The 22952-nt window shown below is 40.2% G+C and overlaps 1 protein-coding gene across 2 annotated transcripts; it reads right to left on the bottom strand.

Moving 5' to 3' along the window:
- Positions 1-371: 371 nt before the first annotated feature.
- Positions 372-22499, bottom strand: LOC129367274 (lysophosphatidic acid receptor 2-like). 2 transcript variants are annotated; one of them, XM_055041598.1, is made up of 5 exons: positions 21932-22496; positions 11797-12244; positions 8746-9240; positions 7451-7695; positions 372-2238 (listed from the first exon to the last, which is right to left on the bottom strand). In XM_055041598.1, the coding sequence occupies exons 2-5, from the start codon at positions 12050-12052 to the stop codon at positions 2131-2133; spliced, it is 1104 nt and encodes a 367-aa protein (XP_054897573.1). In that variant the 5' UTR covers positions 12053-12244; positions 21932-22496; the 3' UTR covers positions 372-2130. The 2 variants fall into 2 exon arrangements, with proteins under 2 accessions (XP_054897573.1, XP_054897574.1); XM_055041599.1 differs by lacking the exon at positions 372-2238 and adding an exon at positions 2249-6480 and having other exon boundaries at positions 21932-22499.
- Positions 22500-22952: the final 453 nt, after the last annotated feature.

Here is a 22952-nt window from a genome sequence, read left to right as displayed (position 1 = left end):
CAAGAAATCCAAGAGGAAGTTCTCCTTGATGCCTCCGACACGAGACAAGAAGGCTCCCAAGTCGACGAAGAGCCTCTCGCTCGGCAAAGAGAGGAAGGAGTCAAACACTTCAGAGGGACAAAAGGAGAAGGACAGAGAGAGGCTCGCTCGGGTCGGAGACAAGATCAGAAAGACGTTCTCCCCGGAAAACAAAAAGGAGCTCGGCGTGGAGCCAGAGGTCTCTCCTCTGGAAGAAACACCTGGAGGCAAAATATCTCTACAGAAGCTGAAGGACATCATGAAACCCAGACGCCAGTCAGAAACCATCGCTAACTGAAGAAAAAAGAAAAAAAAAACAATTTAAAGTAGAAGAAAAGAGAGAGAGAGAGACATGCATTTAAAGCTTTTAATGACAGATTTATATTGTCACTAACAAAACAAAGGCGATGAGAGCTGTGGTTAAAAACTAGAAAGTTTGTGACTTACTAGCCTGTCAGTTTCACTTCACATTAAATGTCATTTGCTTTCTTTCCAATCTTGGAGGCTGCACAGCTTGATACCAAAATAAAATAAAGTCAAAGCAACATCAATCTGATTCTGCGTGAGCGGCTTCTGGGATATCGGCACAAAACGAGCGGATCACCTCAAATCATCCCTTTAAAAAAAAAAGTTTTAAATACAGAGACGCATTGTGCAACAAAACCTTGCGGCGGTAATTGTTAGAAAAAGAAAAACGCAGAGGCCTTCAAGAGCCAGCCCTATGTATAAAAACTGTTTTTGAAACTCAAAAACACTGCAACAGTATCCACAGGCGTTGAACTTTCCCCACATGAAACCCACAGAGTATACATTTTACTGGGATTGAGCACGAGAATCCAACATAGAGTCACATTATGTGACAAGGGGAAGTAAAATATGAGATGTGTGGCATTCATCTGAATCCCCCCAAAACATGTAAAACCCGACCCTTTAAAAGTCACACAGTTAGTTACATTTAGGCCTTCACTGAACAGCTGCAAGAAGAAATATGTACGCAGCTCACATGCTGCATAAAATCTATGCAAATGCACTTTTTAATTTTTTTTGTTTTTTACATATTTTCATTTTACAGTACTTTGTGGTGATGCATCACATAAAATCCCAGTAAAACATATAGACGTTTGTTTGTGAGGTGACAAAATGTGAGAAAATTCAAAGGGTGGGGATACTGTTGCAAAGTGCTGTGTTGGGATTAAAAAATTTTTTTAAAAAAATAGTTAAAACAAAATTAAAAATATAGCTCCTAATATATTTAAATCTGACAAATATGCGAGTCTGATTCTAACTGATAAAATCTCCCAAAAAAAAAAAAAGCCATTTAAAGCAAACAAACAAATCCAGTTCTCAAGAAACTGTAAAATAAAAACAGTAAAAAGGAAAACGTGTCAGGACGTCCTTCCTCTGCGAGCTCAATGTCAGATTAGCATCCACGGCACGAGACGGTTTCAAAACAGTTTTAGGCACACACAAAAAAAAAGTGATAAGTTACGACGTTAACTATTTACAGTTAATGGCTTGCTTTATAAAATAATCTCTGGTGCAAACAGACATCATCTCTCGGCTACGTCGTGAACATTTAGCTGCCTTTTTGTAGAAAAAGCGGGAAACGATGGAGGGAAAAAAGTTTTTCATAAACTGTCTATATCTAGATTGCGATGAAAATATAGTCTTTTACATGAGCTCTGACTTATGAAATCAACGTGAGATAATAAGTGTCATATGTCCCACAAAGCGTAATTCTTTTAAGCTACTGTTTTTCACTTTAGCAATGAAGTTTCTAATCTACAGGAAGACAGGTTGAAGAGTTGATGTAGCAGCCTTTGCGCGCACATAAACAGTGTGGCAGGGCTCACATTGCACTGGTCTTTTTCAAAATGGCCACCTTGGCAACAGTCCTTTCACTTCTTCTGCAGGCCATCATGCTGTTCTTGGTGATTTGTGGAGAGCTTCTAAAATCGGAGTGCAGCTCGCATTCAGAAACGGTTCAAGTCTATTAAAAGAAGGATTAAAATCACCCAGACTTCACGTCCGCCTGCTGGTCAGAGTCGCGCCATCTTCTTTTAAAGCGCTCCAGCATCGGCAGATGCCGTTAAGGGAGCGTTTCAGATCGTGTCAGTTGAAGCTGTCTGAGGTGGCGGCGGCGTGATCCTCCAACATGTGACTCATGAGAGGCGTCCCGTTGGCCTCCGCCGCCTTCCGGACGGTGCGAAGCCTCGACTCCTGCAGGCAGACAGCAGGAGAGGCGAAAGTAGAGGTAAGACGGGGAAAGGAGGAGGAGGAGGAGGACCGGAGAGGAGAAATAAGAGGTTGTTTGCAGAAGGGTGAGTGGAAGTGGAATGGCGAGAAAAAGAAAGAAAAACAATGGAGAGGGAGTTAGTCAAGTCCAAACCAGCAAAAAGAGGCCCAGAACCCAAGAAGAGAAAAAAAACCCCAACCAAACATAAAACAACACAACTGCTGGAGAGAGGCGTTTTTTTTTTAAATACAGTCTGTTCAGGTGTCACAAGGGGGCGCCAAAGAGCAAAAAATTAAACAATCTTTTAGTTAATGGCAGTTATCACTATTTATGATCCAAAACTAAATTAAATGGTTGATTTTTTAAAAATCTGGACTGTAATTATACTAATCATACATATTAGAACTAATCCAACCGCATCTGGATTGACAACCAAATTTCACTGAAACAAGAACAAAACCCAAAACAGTTAAGACATGGACTCAATGAGAGATTAGACATTTTAAAGTCCTCAGTGTGTCTTATTAGATGATGAAGTTATTCTGTGTTTGTTTGCTGCAGCAGCATGTCATTACAAAGAAAAAAGAATAAAAAAAGAAAAACATTCAAACGTTCAAATTTATCAACCAGGCGTTTTGGTTCAATTCTTGCCGATTTTATGCGACAGACCAACGTAAGCCCAAACTGCGACGTGGAAGGAAAGCAAAATGGAATTTGTTTTCATTTTCTTTCCCAATAAAAACTTCAAAACATAGTCATGTGTTTGAATTCAACACTTCGCCCTCCCTGCTGAATCACCTGCTGCTGCGCTTGCAGCTAAAACTTGTGATTTTTGGAGGCGGGATTTCCACCAAAAGAAATTTGGTAAATCTTTTTTTCACAAAACCTGTCAAACTCAGTCAGAGGGGAAGGAGAGCATCTTTGAAACAAACTCAAAGGTTTCGCCGCAGACTCTCAACAACGCTGTGGGCCTGGACTTGGACTGGGCCATTTTAAAAGCATGGCTATAATTTAATCTAGAGGTTCAAATGTAGCGTCTGCATGATGCTGCCACTACCATGACTCACAACGAACATGTGAACCATCTTAAAATGAAAGGAAAAAACTTTTTCTATCAGCTGCACGACTTCAGTGTGAGATATTGACATATGTAACAAAAGAAGTCCTAACCGAACAAAGCAGGTGGACAATAAAATAAAAATACACATGTAGCCATGTTGGATATTTATTTTCAATAGTTGTAATGTTTTTACAAAAATAATATGAATATAAAATGAAATCCCAACACCATCACTAATATATCTATATAAAAAAGTATCTGTGTGTTAATGACTTAACTGAAGTAAAGCAATGTTTTACAAACATGTGGTTGTCACGAATGAATGACAGTTTTCTTTAAATTGCACGAGGGAGTGAAGATCTTGCCAACAAAAGTAGAACGGAGGACGGGAGACATCGGTCTTTGTCCAGCCATCTGGACATTGAACAACAAAAAACAATAACACAGAAATCATTCTCCTGGCGCCCTCGGGTCAACACGTCGATGTGGACGCGGACCAGATGCGTGCGACGGCATTTTCCTGCTCGTGTTGCGTGAGGGCATGTTTACAACGCACATGCCGGAGTAACAAGTCAGAGGATGTGTGGCAAGAAGCGTGATCTGGTATAAAACCCCGTAAACATCTGGATCAAGTTAAAACGCTTCAACAAAAGAACACACACAGAGACACACACACATAAACACTGCACTGATGAGGCAGAAATGTTGTGGTGACGATCCACTAAGTGACATTAGCATGAGGCAGCGGAATGCTTCCAGGAATTTGGGTGAGTTCAGCAAATAAAATACAATAAAAAGGAGGCTTGGTTTAAGAACAAGACAGTAAAGCCCTTAAAAGGTCTAATCAAAGTCTCTCCAGACGTTTTCTGCCGCAACAAAACATGTTTATTGAATTAAGTCGACGTGAACTGGAAGAGATGTGGATGGAAATATTACTACGAGGACCTATGACTAATCCTGACAGTGAAATACTGAGGCCAGTCGGGACTCGCAGAGTAGCTGAATGCCTACAGTAGAAAGCACCGGATGCACAGATGATCACAGACATGGTAAAAAATCCTGGAGCATCAAACTCCAACATGCAGGCAGGATACAGAAAGCGTGCCTGCAGCTGTGATGGAAATATGGGTAGGGGACATTCTACGTACAAAGTAAGTTCCAGGAAAATCAATATAGCTGCGTTTCCATTACAAATGTATGCAAATCTTTGCTTATATTCTGGTAATTTTAAAAAAAGAAACATGAATGCCTGAAAATCTGAAAGCCGTTACTAAATCGGCCTTAAAAAAAATTGGTACACCTTACTTTCAACTATTAATGAGGCATATTAAATGAAGTCAGGATGCGGAAACGCTGTGACAAGCTTCCAGAGAGAAACCTGTTTTACCTTCTGATGCATATCAATTGTTCAGCAGATGATGCATCATTGTTTTCCTGTTAAGCCATGCAGTTTGTCACTGGTTCATGCTCTTCTGCTCATTATATCAGCATCGACAAAAGTCAAGTTAGGCTTATTCAAGATGCAAGAACTCGACACACACTTTACAGAAAGGCCGATGGGCTCGGACGCTTCGCAAACCAAGCAAACGAAATGGAGCCAAGGCAAGTGGACCGGGTTGTGCACAGAGCAGATGAACAGACCACAACAATGAGGCTGCAGGCAAGGTGACATAAAACTGTTAAAACTGAAAAGCCTTCAGGCTGTTTCTTTGTTTGCTTACAAAGAACAGAAACTCCCTTCTCCTTCTCATGGGAGGGTTAATGTTCCCACTGTCAAAACTGCTTTATGCAATTTGTGACTGAAACATCATTTTTGCAATATTTTATGACTCCACACAAAAACCATTTCTTGTGATATAGCACAGCGGTCCCCAACCCCCGGGCTGCGGACCGGTACCGGTCCGTGGACCAATTGATACTTGGCCGCACAAGAAATGATTAAATATTTCCGTTTTATGCATTATTTGAGACTGGAGGATCTTTTATTTTGAAAATCCTTTAACCGGATTCTCTCGGTTACGTCTTGCCGCCAACACTGAGCCACGAGTCAGAAACAGATCAGATTCTTTGGAAAGTTTCTTTTCTCCGGTAGATGATTCCTACAGTGCAAGCTGCTCTGCATGACACGGTGACCGACTCGTTAATGAGGCGATGAAGCTTCAAACTGCTTCGCCACGTAGAGACCAAACAGGCTGTGCATAAGCAGCACTTCTGGCGTCATTGTCTCTCATCACTCCCAGATGGGAGAAACAAGCTCAGGGCTCCATTAGTCGTTATCCTCAGTTAAAATTGTCACGAAAGTAAAATGTTTGTTTTTGTGGCGCATCTGTCTGTATCTTATTTTGAAGGGATGTGTAAAAGTTTCCATAGCAAGCAGTCAGAGAGCGTTAGCACAGAGCTTGTGAGTTTTAGGTCTGGTTCACACGGCGCGATTTAAGGGTTGTCGGCCAATTTTCCAAACCTCTGACTAAACACAAACCGAGCCGATAAAAGTTCAACAGGTTCAACACAGCACAAGAACCGATTCCAGTCACGAACATCCCGATTCCAGAAGAAAATCCAGTAAAACCCCAACATCCCAAACGTAAATTTAGAATAATCAAACACGATGACGATGTAGAAGCAGTAGTGACAGTTTGTGGATCATTTTAAGCGAAACACAAAGAACTATGATTTGGAGGTGAATCATGTTTTTTTCTTCTAGCCAACAGTTTTAACATCCTTGTTTATGAAGCACATGATAGTTTCCATTTAATCTCCGATGTCCACCGGACTCTTGGTTGCCATGTCAACTATTTGGGATTCCCCTCTCGCCATCGTCACCGCGTTTTCTGATTGGCTACCTGTTACATTCAACAGGTTGCGTTCTCGCTCCTGGTTAGGGCGAAAAATTTTACATTGTGCCATGTGAACGAGGCTTTAGCAGAAGTCTTATCTGACGATCCACTTCCCGGCCGCAGTAAAGTAGACAGGACTTGACCGACCGGTCCACGGTGATAAAAAGGTTGGGGACCACTGATTTGTTATGTCCAAGTGAACTAACGTGACCAGAGGAAGACCAAATCCAGCACTCTCACACCAGCTATTTGATTAAGCATTAAAAAGAAAAGAAAAAAAAAAAACAGGAATTAAGAGTTTGCCTCAAGCTAACACTTTGCACCAACCTCTAAAAAGTGGACGAAGATGTTTCAAAAGAAAAGCAGAAAATGTTAATAATTAACAATTCATTGCATTAATGTGTACTTTTATAAAGAAAAATACATATCAAATAAAGTTTTCAGATTAAGTAAAGCAAGTCAAAGATCAAAAATCAACTCTACAAAGTTTCAACTAAAGCGTACTCACTACAACTGAACTATAATGAGAAGAAAATAAACCTAACTTAATCTACAGACTACCTGTGGATGCAAAAGCAATGACAGAAGACTGCTTAATTTACAAAAAAAAAAAAAAATCAAGTTAATTAATAAGCCCAATGTTGCCAAAAACATAAAGTTTCCAGCAAAGACAGAAATGTCATCTTTTGACATAATTGGGGGTTGTAGCCTGTTTTAACACCTATTCTTGCAATGTGATGAATGTGTAATGTATGAATGTGTAAATGAGAGAAAGCTAGCATGAAAAACCATTTCAGTGGTCGATACGACTAGCAAAGCGTTTCATAAAATCAGCCTGTTTAGAATTTAATGGTAACTGCAGATTTATACTGGACGCCTGTTCAGACCAGGTACCTTCTGCAAACTCCCTTCTAAACAAACAATAAGACACATCGTCACTAACAATGCTATCGTTAGCATCTGCTTCTTATTGTTCAAATTAAGAAGTTATTTCAGTTTGATTGGGTTTTTGTAAGTCAGAACTTCATACTATTGCCTCTAATCTGAAATCTAAACATACTTAAATGATTCAAGTCATTTAGTGTAAAATCTGCTATTGATTTCTTTGCTTGTACTCCAGCTGTAGTTGGACATTTCTACTTTTGTTTAGATTTTCCAATGAAATGGAAATCAAACCGCCCAAAAGTTACTAGCAGCGCTTGGCTAAGGTGTCTGACTTAAAAACAAAAGCAGTCTTTATTGTGAATAGTTTTTCTGTTTGTGATTGGTGTTGTCATCTTCGTTGGTTTCAGACATTACCTCAAGAGTGGTAAAGTCATTATCAGACGGGCGCTGGCCCCGGTAACACAAGCAGCACAGCAGCTCCTTGAAGGTTTTCCTCATGTCTTTGTCCCGGAAACAGTAGACGATGGGGTTGACGAAAGAATTGCACTCGGCCAGCACCAGGAAGTACTTCTCGTAGAGCAGCACGGTGCACGCTTCACAATTGAGACCGTCAAGCATCAGCAGAACGAGGCCCGGGGTCCAGCAGAGCACAAAGAGGCCTGTTGACGAGAAATCAAAGATGTTAGGAGATTCTGAACTTAAAATTTGACAAAAGTTACCCTAATGAGAAGGTGAAGAGGCCACAGTGTGATTTAGAAATTCTCTGACGGACCCACAGCAAACCAACAGGCCGAGAGACGCCCAACATGCCGGCTTGTGGAATGGGTTTAGTCTGTACGATCAGGTTTTATTATCATAATACTTGATTAGGGATCTCAGGAATGTGCACACATGCGGCACACAGAGCATTAATATATGCAAACTCTGGACAGAAATGGTAAAACAATGTGGTAGTAAGCACTGAGACATTAAACATGTCATGCATTCCTTAGAAAGTCAAACAAACCCCCAGTGGTCACAGTCACCTGGCTCTATCCTCCAAGTTTAAGCTAAAATTTTCCTCTCCTACTGCAGGTTAAAGACACCAATTAACTCAATTTTAAATGTGAAAGTACACATATGCATAGAGTGGACTACAAGCTGAGGCTCGCCCAGGATTGTCATCCAAGCCTCTTTTGAAAACAGAACTGGAATTATGCTTGCAGCTCCTGGCCCGGCCGCGCTCGAGAGTTTACAGGTCAGTCAGCTGCTGAGTGACAGGACAAAGGCTTGTAACACTTTTTCAAAATTTAAGGAATTCAATGAATTCAATGGCTCTTCAGGAGAGGCAAAGGAGGCAGGGAAAATTCGGAAGAAGATAAATATATAAAGGAAAGGCAGCAAAAAACAAGAGCGGAGTGAGAGGAAAGGAGTGAATGCAGGTATGTTGGGGAAGCAAGGATTGCCCTGACAAGCACAGACATGTAAAGGCAATTACAAAGCAGTGCAACTATTTTCAGTTCTCAGAAGGAGAACAGTTACCTCTCAAACCAAATAACTGGTTTGAGAGCCATATGTCTTCCCAGATAACTGGGATGCAGCTTTTATGTAATACCGATGTGTATTCAAGGAAACCAAGTAATAGGATGAAATAATCACTATTTCAAAAGATAATTTTACAAAATTCTGAGTTCATTTTTGAAGACATTTAACATGCATTTCTGACTTACCTAGGATCATTGAAACGGTCTTCATCAAGCCGAGAACAGTCTCTTTGTGTCTGGTCTGGGTTGTGTGCTCAGACATCTGCCTGCTCTTGTGCCTCACATAAAAGAAGATCCGGGTGTAGATGGCCACCATTATGGAGAAAGTGATCAAGTTGATAAGCGCCCAGAACACCAGGAAACTGCGACTGTAGAGCGGCGCCATAGTGGAGCACTTCTTCAGGTCACACAGACAGTTCCATCCCATGGTGGGGAAAAGGCCCATAATAATCGACACCATCCAGATGCAAAATATGATGATGAAAACCCGCCGCTTGCTCATCTTGCTGTGCAGCTGCATGTTGAAGATGGTCTGGTGTCGCTCCATGGCAACAGCAAGAAGATTGAGGACGGAGGCCGTGAGGCTGGTGTCGATTAGCCCCTGGCGAACAAACCACTGGTACTGATTTAGCTTTATGGTCCAAGGGCCAGTGTGAAACATCAAGTGCAGGTAGGCAATGCCTGAGGAGAAAATTTGTAAGAAATTACTAATCACAACTAATCACAATGGTTATCAATTTTGAAGACTCTTTGCCATAGTAACTGACAACAATGTCACAAAAAACAAAAACACTCATATTTCCCACACAAAGAGCAGAACATTCATCCTGTTGCAGTAGTATGGTTAGGCTAAATGTTTATTTTGCCATCAGTAATAAGTGACTGCTGTGGTAAGAGGAGAAAACTATAAATATGTCGCTGCACTTGACTTTACTGTAAAGCAGGGGGGGTCAAAGTGCAGTCCTTAGGGGCCTGCAGTTTTTTTGATGTGCCACAGTACGAAACACCAGAATTACATAACTGCCTCCTTCTCGAGTCGATAAGTTCTGGAGAGCCTTAATGACCTAATCACTCTATTCAGGTGTGGCGCTGCAGAGGCACATCTAAAAGTTGCAGGGCAGTGGCTCTCCAGGACTGGAGTTTGACACCTGTGCTGTATTTCTAGCTCGCCATTACTGTCTCTTACTCTGTGGAGTCACAATGTCTGGGATCATGAGCGCCCCCTGCCATGAGGTAAGAGAACTGCCTGCCTCACCTCAAATCTGTTCTCTGCCTTTTCTGATCGCTCCTCAGCACATGAAACAGGTTACACACACAGTTGGTGTACATTATATAAATATGCTAAACTATGTAAAATTATATATCAGTCGTCCATGATGAACTCCCCTGACCACACATCACTGGTCCAGGCACTCCTGTGTCCCTGGTGTGGCAGACGTTAACAAAATGGCTCTGAGGCAAATTCCCAACTGGTTCAGCAGGTTCAGCTGTGCCTAAACACATTGTACCTTTACGCAGTAGCATTAGATCTTTGTTAGAGATGAGCTATGTCACTAGCGGCGAGGACAGTGGCTGAGGTCATGCCACAACAAGCATGTATACATCTATAATGTCTTTTCTTTTTTTTTTACCAGAGCAAGAATTTACCACAGTCAGCCTTACAAAAGCTAGTGCCTATAAAACCAATTCACCACCTTAAATGTTTTGCCCTTTTGTTGCTTTTGCCAAAAAATGATTTACAAAAAAAAAAAAAAACTGCAATGTTATCAAACAGGGCCTGTAAGTGTAGCATTCATTTACTTAAGTAAATGAATGTTTCTGAGTAAATGTAAAAATGTAAAAAGGATTTACACTACAGAGTAGGAGAGCCTGAGGTGAGTTGAGCCTTTTCTTGCTTCTAGGAAATGATTTAAAAAAAACAATTATCATGTGACTAAGTAACGGATCATTGAATTAAAGGCATGGCGGTAAGCACCTCATGGTTAAAGTGGTCGAACATAAGTTTAATTTGTTTTATATACATCAGTTGTGCCATGTAAGAGAGAGAACATGGGGTACTGTAGCTCATGTGTAGCATTTCAAGTGTTTCTACTAGAAATGGTAGGTTTGGGGTAAACAGTGATTCCAAAACAAGGATTCAGTTCTAGTGTTTTCCCTCCAAATGTTAATGTTCACTTCTCAAACACTTGAAAACAGGAAGGGTGCACGTCGAGTCATCAGACAACTCTTTTTGGAAATGCATCATTATCTAAACAGTAATATTTACACTCGTTCCGACTGATTGAAGACATGCACAACATTCTGAAATATACGCAGATATACAAGTGAGCTCACAAACTACGGTTGCGTTGAAGTAAATGTAAGAAACGGCTCATCTTCCCCCAGCCTCCTCTATTTCACAAAACACTGAAATCAAGCATTTCACTTCATTTCCTCCTGTATAATGTAGAAACTTTCCATTTTGTGGAATAAAATTAGCCACAATTTTTTTGGTTTTAAGTGGACATTTGGTCATATGTTGACATCTGATGTAAGCATGGCATAGAAACCTGGCAAGTTTTGGCTGCATCATGTCCATCAATTCATTATTTTTAATTTTTTGTTTTGCATTTAGTTCACCTTAAAGCACTTAACTTCAATGAATTACTATTTTCATAAAAACATAAAATTAAATGCAATTTTTAAAATTTGCCTTTTAATTTCAAAATTAAAGTGTGTAATTAGGAAACATGATAAATTCTTAAACTTTGTTTAAAACATTTAAACAATTTTAAATGTTTGTTTAAAACATCTACGCAATTTTCAATATTTGAAACATTTAAAATGTTTATCTTTAAATTTCCATCAGATAAAACTTACAGAAAATATTTATGCTATACATTCAATTCAACTAACTATACAAATATAACTATTCACTATTCTGTCCCAATAATACATGTTACAATCTGACTCGTTCTTTAGTTCTGATGAAGCTGCGTGTTATTTTGTGAAAGTTTCTTTGATGAGATATAAAAATAGAAAGATCACTGGTGTTTTATCCAACAATTTACAAATTACCTCCAGCATTAATAATCTATTAAGGTGTGATTATAAAGAAGTAAATTATGGAAGAAAAATGACCAAATAAAGAGAAGTATTTTAAGAAAATTCAATGAATTTCACTTGGGCTTGCATAAAATTCACAATAAATAGTCATTCCAACAAAATCATATGAGAGAACAACTAAAATGACATTACCTGAGAACAAGTCTGAAACAGCCAGATTACCCAGCAGGTAGTAGATGGGAAAGTGAAAGCGTCGGTTTTTGAAAATAGCCAATATGACCAAAAGGTTTGAAAAGATAACTATGAAGCAAACAAGCAGTCCCAAAGAGACGACCGCATAGTCCCGTTTGCGCCAGTATCGAGAAATCGTCTTATTGCTATTATTGTAAAAAAATTCCACAGATTCGGTATAGTGGCACACATTGACGTTAGAATTTGTGCTGTACATGGCGTCAGAGAAGACTTGAAAAAGATGGAGACTTTGACAACAGGCAATAGAGCCCAAAGATCGTGTCGGCGTTCACAGCTGTGTTCTTCGGCAGGTTGGAGGTTGGCTTGTCATGAGTTGGAAGGCCGACTAAAAAGATCCAAAGTCCCAAGCTGTCTCCTGTTAAGGCGTTTCCAAGACCATCAGGGAAGTCTGCAAAGAAAAAAAAACTAATTAGAAAGACAACCAGAAGCATTAATTATAAAACAAACTTCAACACTAATGTATTTAGAACATTGACTCTAAAATAGCAGTCAAATCAGTAGAATTGGATCTGTATGGTCTTTATTATGGATACAACAGAAATGCAGGCCTCATGGCGTTTTAAAGTACAAGTAAAGGTCAAAAATAATAAAATCCTCGACTGCATTTTGTTGCCTTGTACTTGTGACATGTTCAATGACAATAAAGTTGAATTCTATTCTATTCTAACATGAACACCACAACTAAACTACTAAAATTTTCTAATCCACAAACAAATGGAAATGTGTTGTTACCAAGGCTTGTAATGTCAGAAGGACATTACAAAAGACACCGACTATGATGGGTAAACAATGGAGAAGTTTCATTGTGATTTAGCAGTTTGCCTGATAAACTCATATCTTTTGGATTATAATATTATCACTCAATCATTTTCTGATTCAAATTACTAACTCATTAATTGTGAAATGCAGTGGTGACAAAAACTGTTTACCCCCTTCCTATTTTTTTTTTCGTTTTGCCTGTTTGTCACACTTGGCTTTTTTTTTTTTATAAGCAGCAGACATGATTGTTGCTTATCTCTTAAAAAAAATAATTTTATCCCGGGATACAACTTTGACATTTTTTGCACAAATACCACAGAACACAGAACTTTCCACAGTGAGATAATCTCATTCTAGCGCGAGTCTAACAGAAACAAGACAAACACAAACTAAATTTTATAGATGCGATTCAGGGAACAGCCCGTGGTTCCGAGCAGAACTCCATCTTCACTTTGAGACCTGGAATCCACTGTAATCTTCTGTTTACGGTAAACTTGCATTTAGAGTCACGAACACCATCTGACATTACTTTCCAATCTCCCATGACACCCAAAGCAGCGCCATCAGATCCAAGCTCAGCCCGCTTGGCAGAGGGAACAGTAGAGCAGCTCCAAGCAGCCTGAGACACGCCTCGCAATTACGCAATCCAACTATGTAACTCCATCTCAATCCAAACATCCAGTACGCAGCATGCACACAAAGGCACACACAAAGGCACACACACACACACACACTTGTGTGGTTATCTTTGTGGGGACTTTCCACCGACTTCCATTCATTTCTACAGCCTACATCTCACCCTACCCCTATCCATTACATACCTAACCCTAACCGAAACTCAATTCACACCCTAGTCCTAAATCTGACCCCCAACCCAAAATCAGTGTTTACCCTTGTGGGGACCAGGCTTCGGTCCCCACAAGGAGCAGTGGGTCCCCACAACAAAGTGTCAGGAAAATGGTCCCCACAAGGTATTACAAACACACACATACAGGGAGGAATCTTTAGTGATCAGGTTCCTTAACCAAGGGTGTGTGGAAAGAAGCGTCAAATCAAAAACACAAAGAAATGAGGAGACTAGAAGGGTTGGATGAGAATGAAATATATAAGAAAGACACAACATGAAAGTTGTCTTAGGAGTGAAATAACGTCAACATTTTAAAAAATACAGAGCAGAATCCCAGTAAACTTCAGTGCATGAAAGAAGATGGGAGTCACTAAAAAAAGAATTTAGACTCTTTTTTTTTTCTCAGAAATCAGAATTCTGAGGGAAATAAAAGATTTTTTTTTTCTCAGTGGCCCTAATCCACTTCTGCATCGCAGGACACAGAAGAGGATCCACAGGAAATTATGCATCATTAACTAAGTTTATGTGCTGGTCAGATAAGTGGAAAACAACCTGATTTCTGTTGGTTCTGGTGTTTGTTTCAGAGATTAAGACCAGGTGCTCCGTGTTCAATCTCCTACAAATAGCAGCAACAAAGAAGAAAAGGTGAGTCCTTGGCTTTAGTCATTTAAAAACAAAAGCAAAAGTGCAATGAAATCTGGATGCAGTCCAATTGCTAGATAAGACCAGCGCATTCCTTGGTGCCACAGAGCAGCTAGGCATGCTTTAGCTGGAGAAAGGCAAAAGCTTCATCATATCTGAGGCAGATAGACAGTGGAAGATCCGACCGAGGAAGAAGCCTGCATCACTACTCAGACCAATATTACATTAGCATGAAAAATGCCAATGTAAGGCCGTAGCAGTTGGCATATGTTAGTCAACAACTATAGCGCTCCAAACAATTGTTTGCGGTATGAATATTGCACCTGCTGACAATATATTCTTCATATGTCATGCAGCCACACCTTGGAGAGAACAAACTCCCAAATCATGGTTTGAAGTCTTAAACTGAACCTACCAAATCTGCAGAAACCCATAAAGTCATTACTCTTGCACTGTTGATTAAATGTCTAGAAAACAAAAGCTATGCATGTTTCAGGAAATGCATTGCTATAGCTTTCTTATCTGAAGCAACCAGTTTGAGCAGAAATGGCACTAATTTCTTGCAGAAACATGCAGGAGGACATCAATGCCAAGAAATATGGACAGGAGAGACATTAGTATCCTGAACTTTCTCTGTGTGTAAAGTAGGACAAATTTACAAGAAAACAGACCAATTTACCCCAGATTGTTCGTAGCTGTAGAAGATGTCTACGAGCAATCTGGGTACAACATCCCCAGAATGCCGTCAAACTCAAGCTCTGCCTCAGATTATTCTCATTTCAGCGATTTACTCATCATCACCTCCTTCCCATCGGCACACAAAGATTTGTAGACGGCGGCTGTTTGGTTGTTTGTCTAAACAGGGCTGTATCTCTATGGCGTTAACAATTAGATCTTTTGCTTTAAATAATTTTTTTTTGTTCCAACCCCCTTGGACTTTTTACTGATAGAAATGTGGATGAAACCGGGTAACAAAAACGTTTCCTGGATGTTCCTTTTTCAACTTTGTGACTGGCACGTCGCAACATCGCTGTGGTTTTTGGAGATGATTTTAGGTGTTGAGTTAGTCTTAAACTCTACACCTTCTTCTTTTGAGCTGCAGCTATTTGTTACCGAATTAATTCGTCCCCGGTACCATGTGGATCTACCATCTTTGGTGTCCTTTTAAATATTATAAAGGATTTCATACAAAAGCTTTTAGCTAATTTCATTCAAATCAATTATTACTTTCTAATCAATTATTATTGAGACTTCAATATTCATGTTTGCTGCCCTTCAGATCCTCTGGCCCTTGAACCTTGAAGGCTCTTGTCATGTCTTGAGTCCTTCAGGTAGTAAATGGACCAACACATCATCTCGGCCACATGTCTCATGGACAAGCCATCTCTCTTTTTGGGAACTATCTGAATCTGCCATTTCACACAATTTCCTGGTGATTATTGATTTTGTTGTTTCACTTCTAATCAAAAAAGACAGAGGTTTTTAACAACAAGATCCCAGCACTGGCAACAACTGGACAATTTCCTGCTGCTTTTATGGATTCGTAGTCTGTCCACCAAGCACTCAGAGGTCAGACAACACCATATAGTTGAACAAAAATGGAGGAAAGACAAAATAGACATATTCCTAGAGATGTTAATAAAAGTGTTTCAATGTGAGTTTACTATCTTTATTAGCAAAGCGGCATCTGCGCGACTGGCTACTTGTTGATTCACCTGTTGGTCCCATTTCAGCTGTTTTTGAGCAGTTTGAGCTCGTCTCTCTCATTTGAAAGAATTCAACACATGAAGCCAACTTGCTCACTGGCTCCCTATTCATTACAGAATCCAGTTTACAGTCCTAGTACCTGCTTTTAAGGCTCTGGTTATTCAGAGGCTTATTCATCAGATCATGTCAATCTTTCTGTTTCTGGGAGATCTTTGAGGTCACCTAATCAGCGTTTGTTAGACACCCCAAGGTTAGGATGAAACACTGGGGTGATTTGTAATCTTTTTGTCCTATTACTAATCCAGGCACTTTTAAATGTAAATTTAGAACTTATCGTTTTACTGTGGTTATACTACTGTGTATTGTATAATCAGGATTATTGTATTGTCCATCATTTATCATGATACATTGATGACATTCTTATTGCTCTCACCTTCCAAACAGCTTTGAAGCATTATAGCGATTTAAAACTGCAGTTTTCATGCGTAATTTTAGGACAAAACCCAACTCATATTACCAAACGTCAGCCAACATTTCGGCACACAAAGATTTGTAGACGGCGGCTGTTTGGTTGTTTGTCTAAACAGGGCTGTATCTCTATGGCGTTAACAATTAGATCTTTTGCTTTAAATAATTTTTTTTTTGTTCCAACCCCCTTGGACTTTTTACTGATAGAAATGTGGATAAAACCGGGTGTTTCATATCAGAATTTAAAAGCTTCAAAACAGACTGTTATCCTGTTACCTGACAGTAGGCACCTTAACTTGAATATCTGCGGTACAACAGCTGTACTCGCAAAATAGCAGATTTCTATCTCAGTACAGTCGACAAATATCAATGCATCTGCAAGAAAGTCAAGGTTCTTAACTTTGTATGTACATTTGCACAACAGGAAACCTCTGAAAAAAAGTCCTGCTGTGTTTGCAGGACTTGAAGTCCTGTCTGTCATCTTACTGAGACGAATGAAAATCAGAGTATTTCAGCAAAATAAAAGCATGACTGCAAGTTGTAAAAGTCAGCAGCTGCAGCAGCCGGAAGTGAAAGCACCAACCAAACCGCTGTCTACAAAGCTGCTCTACTTCAATCACATGCACAACTTTGTTAATTCAGCTCATGTTAGATATATTTTCTTTGTTTCAGTAACCTAAGGCAAAGCTGATCCTTTGCTTTCAGCGGACCCCTTAACCATCCAACTTAAATTATAAAGCTGACGACATAAGAAGGGCTCAAAAAACGAGGAAAGACAAAAAAAATTAATTAATTAATTACATTCTTCCAACTCAGAGCAACTTTCACTCACACACACGTGTTTGTCACACTATCTTTGTGGAGATGTTCCACTGACTTCCATTCATTCCTACAACCCAACTCAGTTCACACCGTAAGCCTAACCCAACCCAAAAAACAGCATTTCCCACTGTTCCTTCAGAACTCTGTCCCCACAAAGAGCAGCAGGTCCCACAATGTAATACATGCCAGGAAAATGGGCCCCACAAGCTATTAAAAGCATGGCAGACACACACACACAGTCTTGATGCTAGAACATATTTTGGCTCTCAAAGTTCACTGTGACCTTCTAGACCAGATAGTGTAAGGGACTCCACTAAGAGGGACACTGTGGTAAATAAAACGATCGGAGCTCTTAGTTTAGCAGAAGTGACGCCAAACGCAGGAAAGCATAAATCATAAATTCTATCATGGCTGTCAGAGTATAAGTGTGAGAACATGAAAGGGAAAGCTGAATTTCAGATATGTATAAATAAAAAAGCTAAACCATTCAAGTTGAAGGTATCATGTTTCATAAAAATAAGAATAGGAAGTGAAATTGGTTTCAGTGAAAATGGAAAATTTACTACCACTGTTAGATGGAGGTCCCACAGCATAATAGTGCCACCGCTATGTTTCAGTGAGACTGTTGGGCTTTCAGAGTGCCTCATGGCATTCGTTAACACACAGGATTAGATTTAAATGTAAGCAGCAAAGTTGAGCTGTGGTCTCATAACCATGTTTGTGGCCCATCGACTTGCAGCAAACTTCAAACAGGATTTCTCATATCCTTTTTTTTCTTCCTCATAAATGATTTTCTTCTTGCTACTCCTCCATACAAGGCCAGGATAGTGAATACATGACTAACGCGTGTCCTGTCCCTGACACCAGAACTGCAGATTTCTGAAACTCCCTCAAAGTACCTGCTGGCCTTCTGGCTGCTTTTCTGATTAATGCTCTCTCCTTGCTTGGTGTGACGGTTCAGTTGGCCAGACATGTCAAAAGTTTTAAGTAATGCCACCCTTTCCAAGCGTTGTCATAATATTCAAATTTTAAACTCAACAACTATACTAAGAGGAATATTTAATTCTTGAGTTTCATAACTGCATGTACTCCCCCCAGACATGGATTTAAAAATCCAAAATCCAAGACAGAGGATCATTTTTAAATTTTGAACATAACAAATTAAAGCTTTAATTATGCTTTTATGAACTCAACAATGTAACAGCAAGAAAGACAAATTAACACAAAGTCACATTGTTTTTATTTGAATGTTTCATTGAAAATTTTTTATCTCCATGTGCCTATACTTTGTCACCAAAATCTATAAAATGAAAATAAGTCCTTTATTTCCTTTTCATTTTTAAAAATCTGGCAACCAAAAGAGACAGCCCTTGATCGGTTCTGCTCTGTCTGCATTTTTGTTTCTGTTTTTTTAGATTGTTTTCAGTTTTTTGGATGTGTAGAAGAAGAGCACCTGTCTGTTAGGCTCAGCGCTGCCCCCTATCAGTGTGGCACTGAAATCCCACATTACCTACAGAGCTACATATCTAGCTGGTATGGTCAAAAGAGAGTCAACAGAGAGGGTAAAGTCTGTCTCTAGCTGCGTTTCCACTCACCGTAAATTATGCTAATTGGAATTACAAAAATAATTTCGCTTAATGGAAACACTGCAATTTTGAAAGTTTTTTGACAGAAAGCTTTTGTGCCAAGATGAAATGGTTTTTATTAGCGTTTTTCGCAAAACTGAAATGGAAACACTTTGTTTTGCATCACACGAGTCACAGGATGTCACTAGTGGCGGAAAAGACAAAGACAGGAAGTGGTAGGAAGATAACAGCGTACATTTTTAATGACTTATCATGTAAACAACATTATTCATGTTTAATTTTAATTGTGCATCTAATTTGAGTTTTCCTGACATTAGAGGAATATCGACAAAGTTCACTTGTAATATAAACACAGCTGCAGTCACTCCGTTTTATTGTAGCGGATGTCAGTTCAAATATCAAATAACATAATAAGGCAGTAGAATGAATACATAGTGCTTTGGAACGAGTCACTCATCTACTCATTTTCAGAATTGACCATTTTTACTCAGCGCTGCCCCCTACCAAATTAAATTTTTGTCAAAAGTTTGTAGTTTTTATTGAAGAATCAAAGATTCGCAAACACAAGGGATTATTAATCTGTCTCAATGCTAGATATGAAGGATGTGAATCTTTTAGTGTCCAGCTATTCGATTCAGGTTTTTATGGTCACAATTAAGAAACCATTTTCAATTGGGAAATGATTTTTGATTCAGAAACCTGTATGCATTTAAGAAAAACAGGTTTGTGCATTAAAGTCTGAAACTTTAATAACCAGTTTTAGGTTAGCTTAGCAGCTAAGCTAAGGTAAGCCAACTATAGCTTAGCTAACAGGACAAGTGGACATATAATGCAATATAATATACTCACTATATACTCACAAATGGGCAAAGACTTACAACTTAAATTTTACAATCAATTTTGAACGCTTTGAATCCATTCAAAATTCCCAGACCTAGAAATTGCATTTCTCTATAATAACAGACATTGCCCATTACTGTCCCTTAATTTACAAATATAGTTATCTGCCATACAGAAAACCGCACTAATTATCCCTCGATAAAAAAATATCAGCCAAATCTAAACGGTTTCACAATTAGGCAAAGGGATGTTATTGTACGATCACCATAAAATTAAACGCTGCCTCAAACAAAAAGAAAACATGCACCTGAACAAAATTCTAGTCACAGCATAACACAGTCATGACTGGATATTCTCAAATGAAACTGATAAATGAAGCAGAGTTGAGGAAAAGGCTTTCTTCAATCTATTAAATTGACATTTTAAAATGAAAGACAAGTCCTCAGGGTGAGCTGGGAAATCCCACAGCACCTAAAGAGAGTCCAAATGGAGGGTAAACCAAACAACAGCATTGTTAACTCAACACCTATCAGCTGCACATGTAAGCTACCTTTATTCCCCACAGAACGCTGGACAAAAATCCACTCATTAGGAACGGGGAAGTTCAGAGGGGAAGAGAAAACAAACAAGGGCCACAGCAAATACCTCACAACCCCCGACTTCAGACACCCTCATCGTTTCCTGTCACTTCTTCCCCCACGTTGCTGTGGTTTGAACACTCAGAATCTGTGAATATGTATATGTACTGTATGTTCACACATTGATATATATATATATTTTTTTTATACCAGTAATGAAACATCTTCCCACACCTCAAGCTCAAACTATTTACGAGCTTCACGTCTCGTGGCCACGCCGAGTCCACCGTGTCACTCATGTGGCTCCGAGGATTTGCATGGCTGTAGGGGTTTCTCTGCGGATCACGTGCCTGCATTTGTGTGTGAATGAACCAGCGGGGCTCAGTAAACACCAGTTCGAATGCAAACCCGTCATTAAAGTGAGGAGCCACACCCAGGTCTGTTCTCCCTCCTCTGGTCTCCAACAGCAGAGGAGCAGCAAAGCAAATGCGGCGCCAGAGACAGCTGGCTCTCTGTGAAACTCCTCAGGGCGACTCTGCTCATCTTCACCGGGGGCGTCTGGCATCTCTTGGGGACTGTTCCCTCTTGTAGTGACTGAAAGCTGACGTAACTGGAAATCCGTGCTCGGTTTCGTCTGTTAAATTATGGAATTATGCAAACAAAGGACTAAGTGACTTCTCCCTGTCACAGAGGTTGATCTATCAGAGGCGTGATTTAGCTCGTTAGTAACACAGGAGGACACGTTACATAAAAACGAGAAAAAGTTCTTGTCAAGAATCTTGTGCAATAAATACCATGTGGCTATTCCAAGAAGCAGAGTTCACCTTTTTTCCCCTTTTAGGCTCGAATGTTGGGAGAGCTACAGATTTGTTGTGTTGGTTATTTTTTTAAACTTTGACATTTCAAATTGTCTCAGAGTTTGTACATATAAAGGCAACTTATTTCAGGTAGAAGGAGGTGCAAGCGTTTACCCACTTGGGAGTTTTTAAAGAAAAGAATCAGCTATGGAAATGTGTAATTTAAAGCTGTTTTTTTTTTTTTTAAATATAATCTTCTGAAGGGAAATGTCTTGAGATAAGCAAATAAGGCCTATAAGGAGGAGCCCAAAACCAGAATCAACAAACATAAGTAGACCTTGAATTTTGTGTGGTTTTGAGGCCATCTGCTTCAGCAACGTGTTTTGCACCAAGAGGCTATTTTCACTTGAATAGTTTCATTTATCTCAGTCTCACACTTCTCCAGCAGTGTCAGATAATGGCTTGTGGTTGATTCAATCATCACATATTGTAATCAAAACGCCCAGTCAGGATTCATTATTGAACTAAATGAGCTAATCCTGTAAGAATCATGCAAAATGCCTGAGCTAAAGTTGCTCAATTTAAATAGATTCGTTCAATAGCTTTGACAACAGTGTTTTGTTTTGTTTTTTCAGTGCACAGACTCCTGGTCTTTCTCAACCAGTTGCATGCTCGCCGTGGTGTCTTTCGGCGGAATGTGCAAGACTCTTCCGGGAAAAGGAAGAAACAAAAATGAAACGTCTTATCTCAGGAGATAACGCGGTTGTTGTATTTTTTGTCGGGGTTTTTTTTTTTTGTGTGTGTGTGTGCTTTTATAATTTTTTTTTTGTGGAATACGATGAATGGACTGCTGCGTGTTGAACAGACAGCGGGTTGACAGAAGATGTTCGGGTTGTAATGAAACCCGGACTCGCTCCACCGACCTCCCAACGCCACTGAGCTGGCCGCGCGCGCGCTCAAACGTTTAACGCAATTTCATTTTCGGACGAGAAAACAACACAATAATATTAAAATTTAGTATTGACTCACCTTTTCCTCGCGACTGTGAACGTGTCCCTCAGGTACATCCAGTTCAAATTTCGTGGAGCTGTGCCAAATCTTAAAGTGGGTCAGAGCGTACCTACATCTGAGATCACCTGAGGGCTCTGAACGCCTCACTGAGACAAACGACGCACACAAAAAAAAAAAAAAAAAAGAAGTGGGTTGAAATTCAAGTGAAACTGTCGTGTGGGAGGTTTCCACACTGCCGCTCAGTTTCTGCTGCTGCTTCTGAGAAAAAGTTCAAAGCGGTCACCGTCACCTCCACTGACACTTTCCTGCTGCTTCCGGGAGTTCTCAGCGCGTGCAACCTGCGCGCAGTCATCCGCAGAAAGGGTGCGTCACTCTCCTGCGCTGCCGCCGCCGCCGCCTCTCTGCCAGCCCGGCTCTCTTTCACTGGGGAACCGTACCTGGAGCTCTGCGCGGCCTCTGCCAATCTGAGAGCTCCATATCCGCCTGCCTCTGTCGCCCCCCTTCCCTCCCCTCTGCTCCCCCCCTGTGGAGTGACGACGGGATGGACGAGCCAATCAGAGACGCGCTGAGGAGTGAGCGACGTGAAGAGGAAAAGCGAGGAATTTAAGGATGAAAGTGGGAGGTGGATTATTAGTGATAAAGGTCGGCCAAGGAAGCAGAGGAATGTCACAGCGATTCACTTGAACAAGCAGGGCAAACGCAACCCACACATATTTCACAAAGAGCCCACTTGCTTTACCTCCCTATATGGCACAAAATGAAAAATCTAGAAAAAAAAAAACAAAGGTCAAAATACTGCACTGATCCTTCACAGAGCAGCACGGCCTGATCGTCTGCTGCTTGGTTCCAGACGCAAGGATTTACGACTCATACCGCCTTTCCTTGGACACCAGATCTCCGCAGGCCTCACATGTCTGCGACAGGAAACCACGTGTAAACTACACACAAATCATATGTAAATGGTGTCCAGTCAACATTTCCCTTGTGAGGAGACGGCCCACAGCCTGAGCACCACTGGTCTTCAGCACTTCTGTCTTTT

Source organism: Poeciliopsis prolifica, unplaced genomic scaffold (assembly GCF_027474105.1).
Source record: "Poeciliopsis prolifica strain line A6 unplaced genomic scaffold, Auburn_PproV2 SCAFFOLD016, whole genome shotgun sequence".
In the NCBI taxonomy this organism is placed as follows: Eukaryota; Metazoa; Chordata; class Actinopteri; order Cyprinodontiformes; family Poeciliidae; genus Poeciliopsis; species Poeciliopsis prolifica.
This window is presented reverse-complemented; position numbering and strand designations above follow the sequence as displayed.

What these genes read in the sequence shown, in the direction of transcription:
- LOC129367274 (XM_055041598.1), bottom strand. Translation starts at nt 12,052, where the DNA reads ATGTACAGCACAAATTCTAACGTCAATGTGTGCCACTATACCGAATCT. An exon ending in TGTTTCAGACTTGTTCTCAG is followed by an intron (nt 9,241 to 11,796) that starts GTAATGTCATTT and finishes TTTTCTCCTCAG; the next exon opens with GCATTGCCTACCTGCACTTG. An exon ending in ATGACTTTACCACTCTTGAG is followed by an intron (nt 2,239 to 7,450) that starts GTAATGTCTGAA and finishes GTCTGCCTGCAG; the next exon opens with GAGTCGAGGCTTCGCACCGT.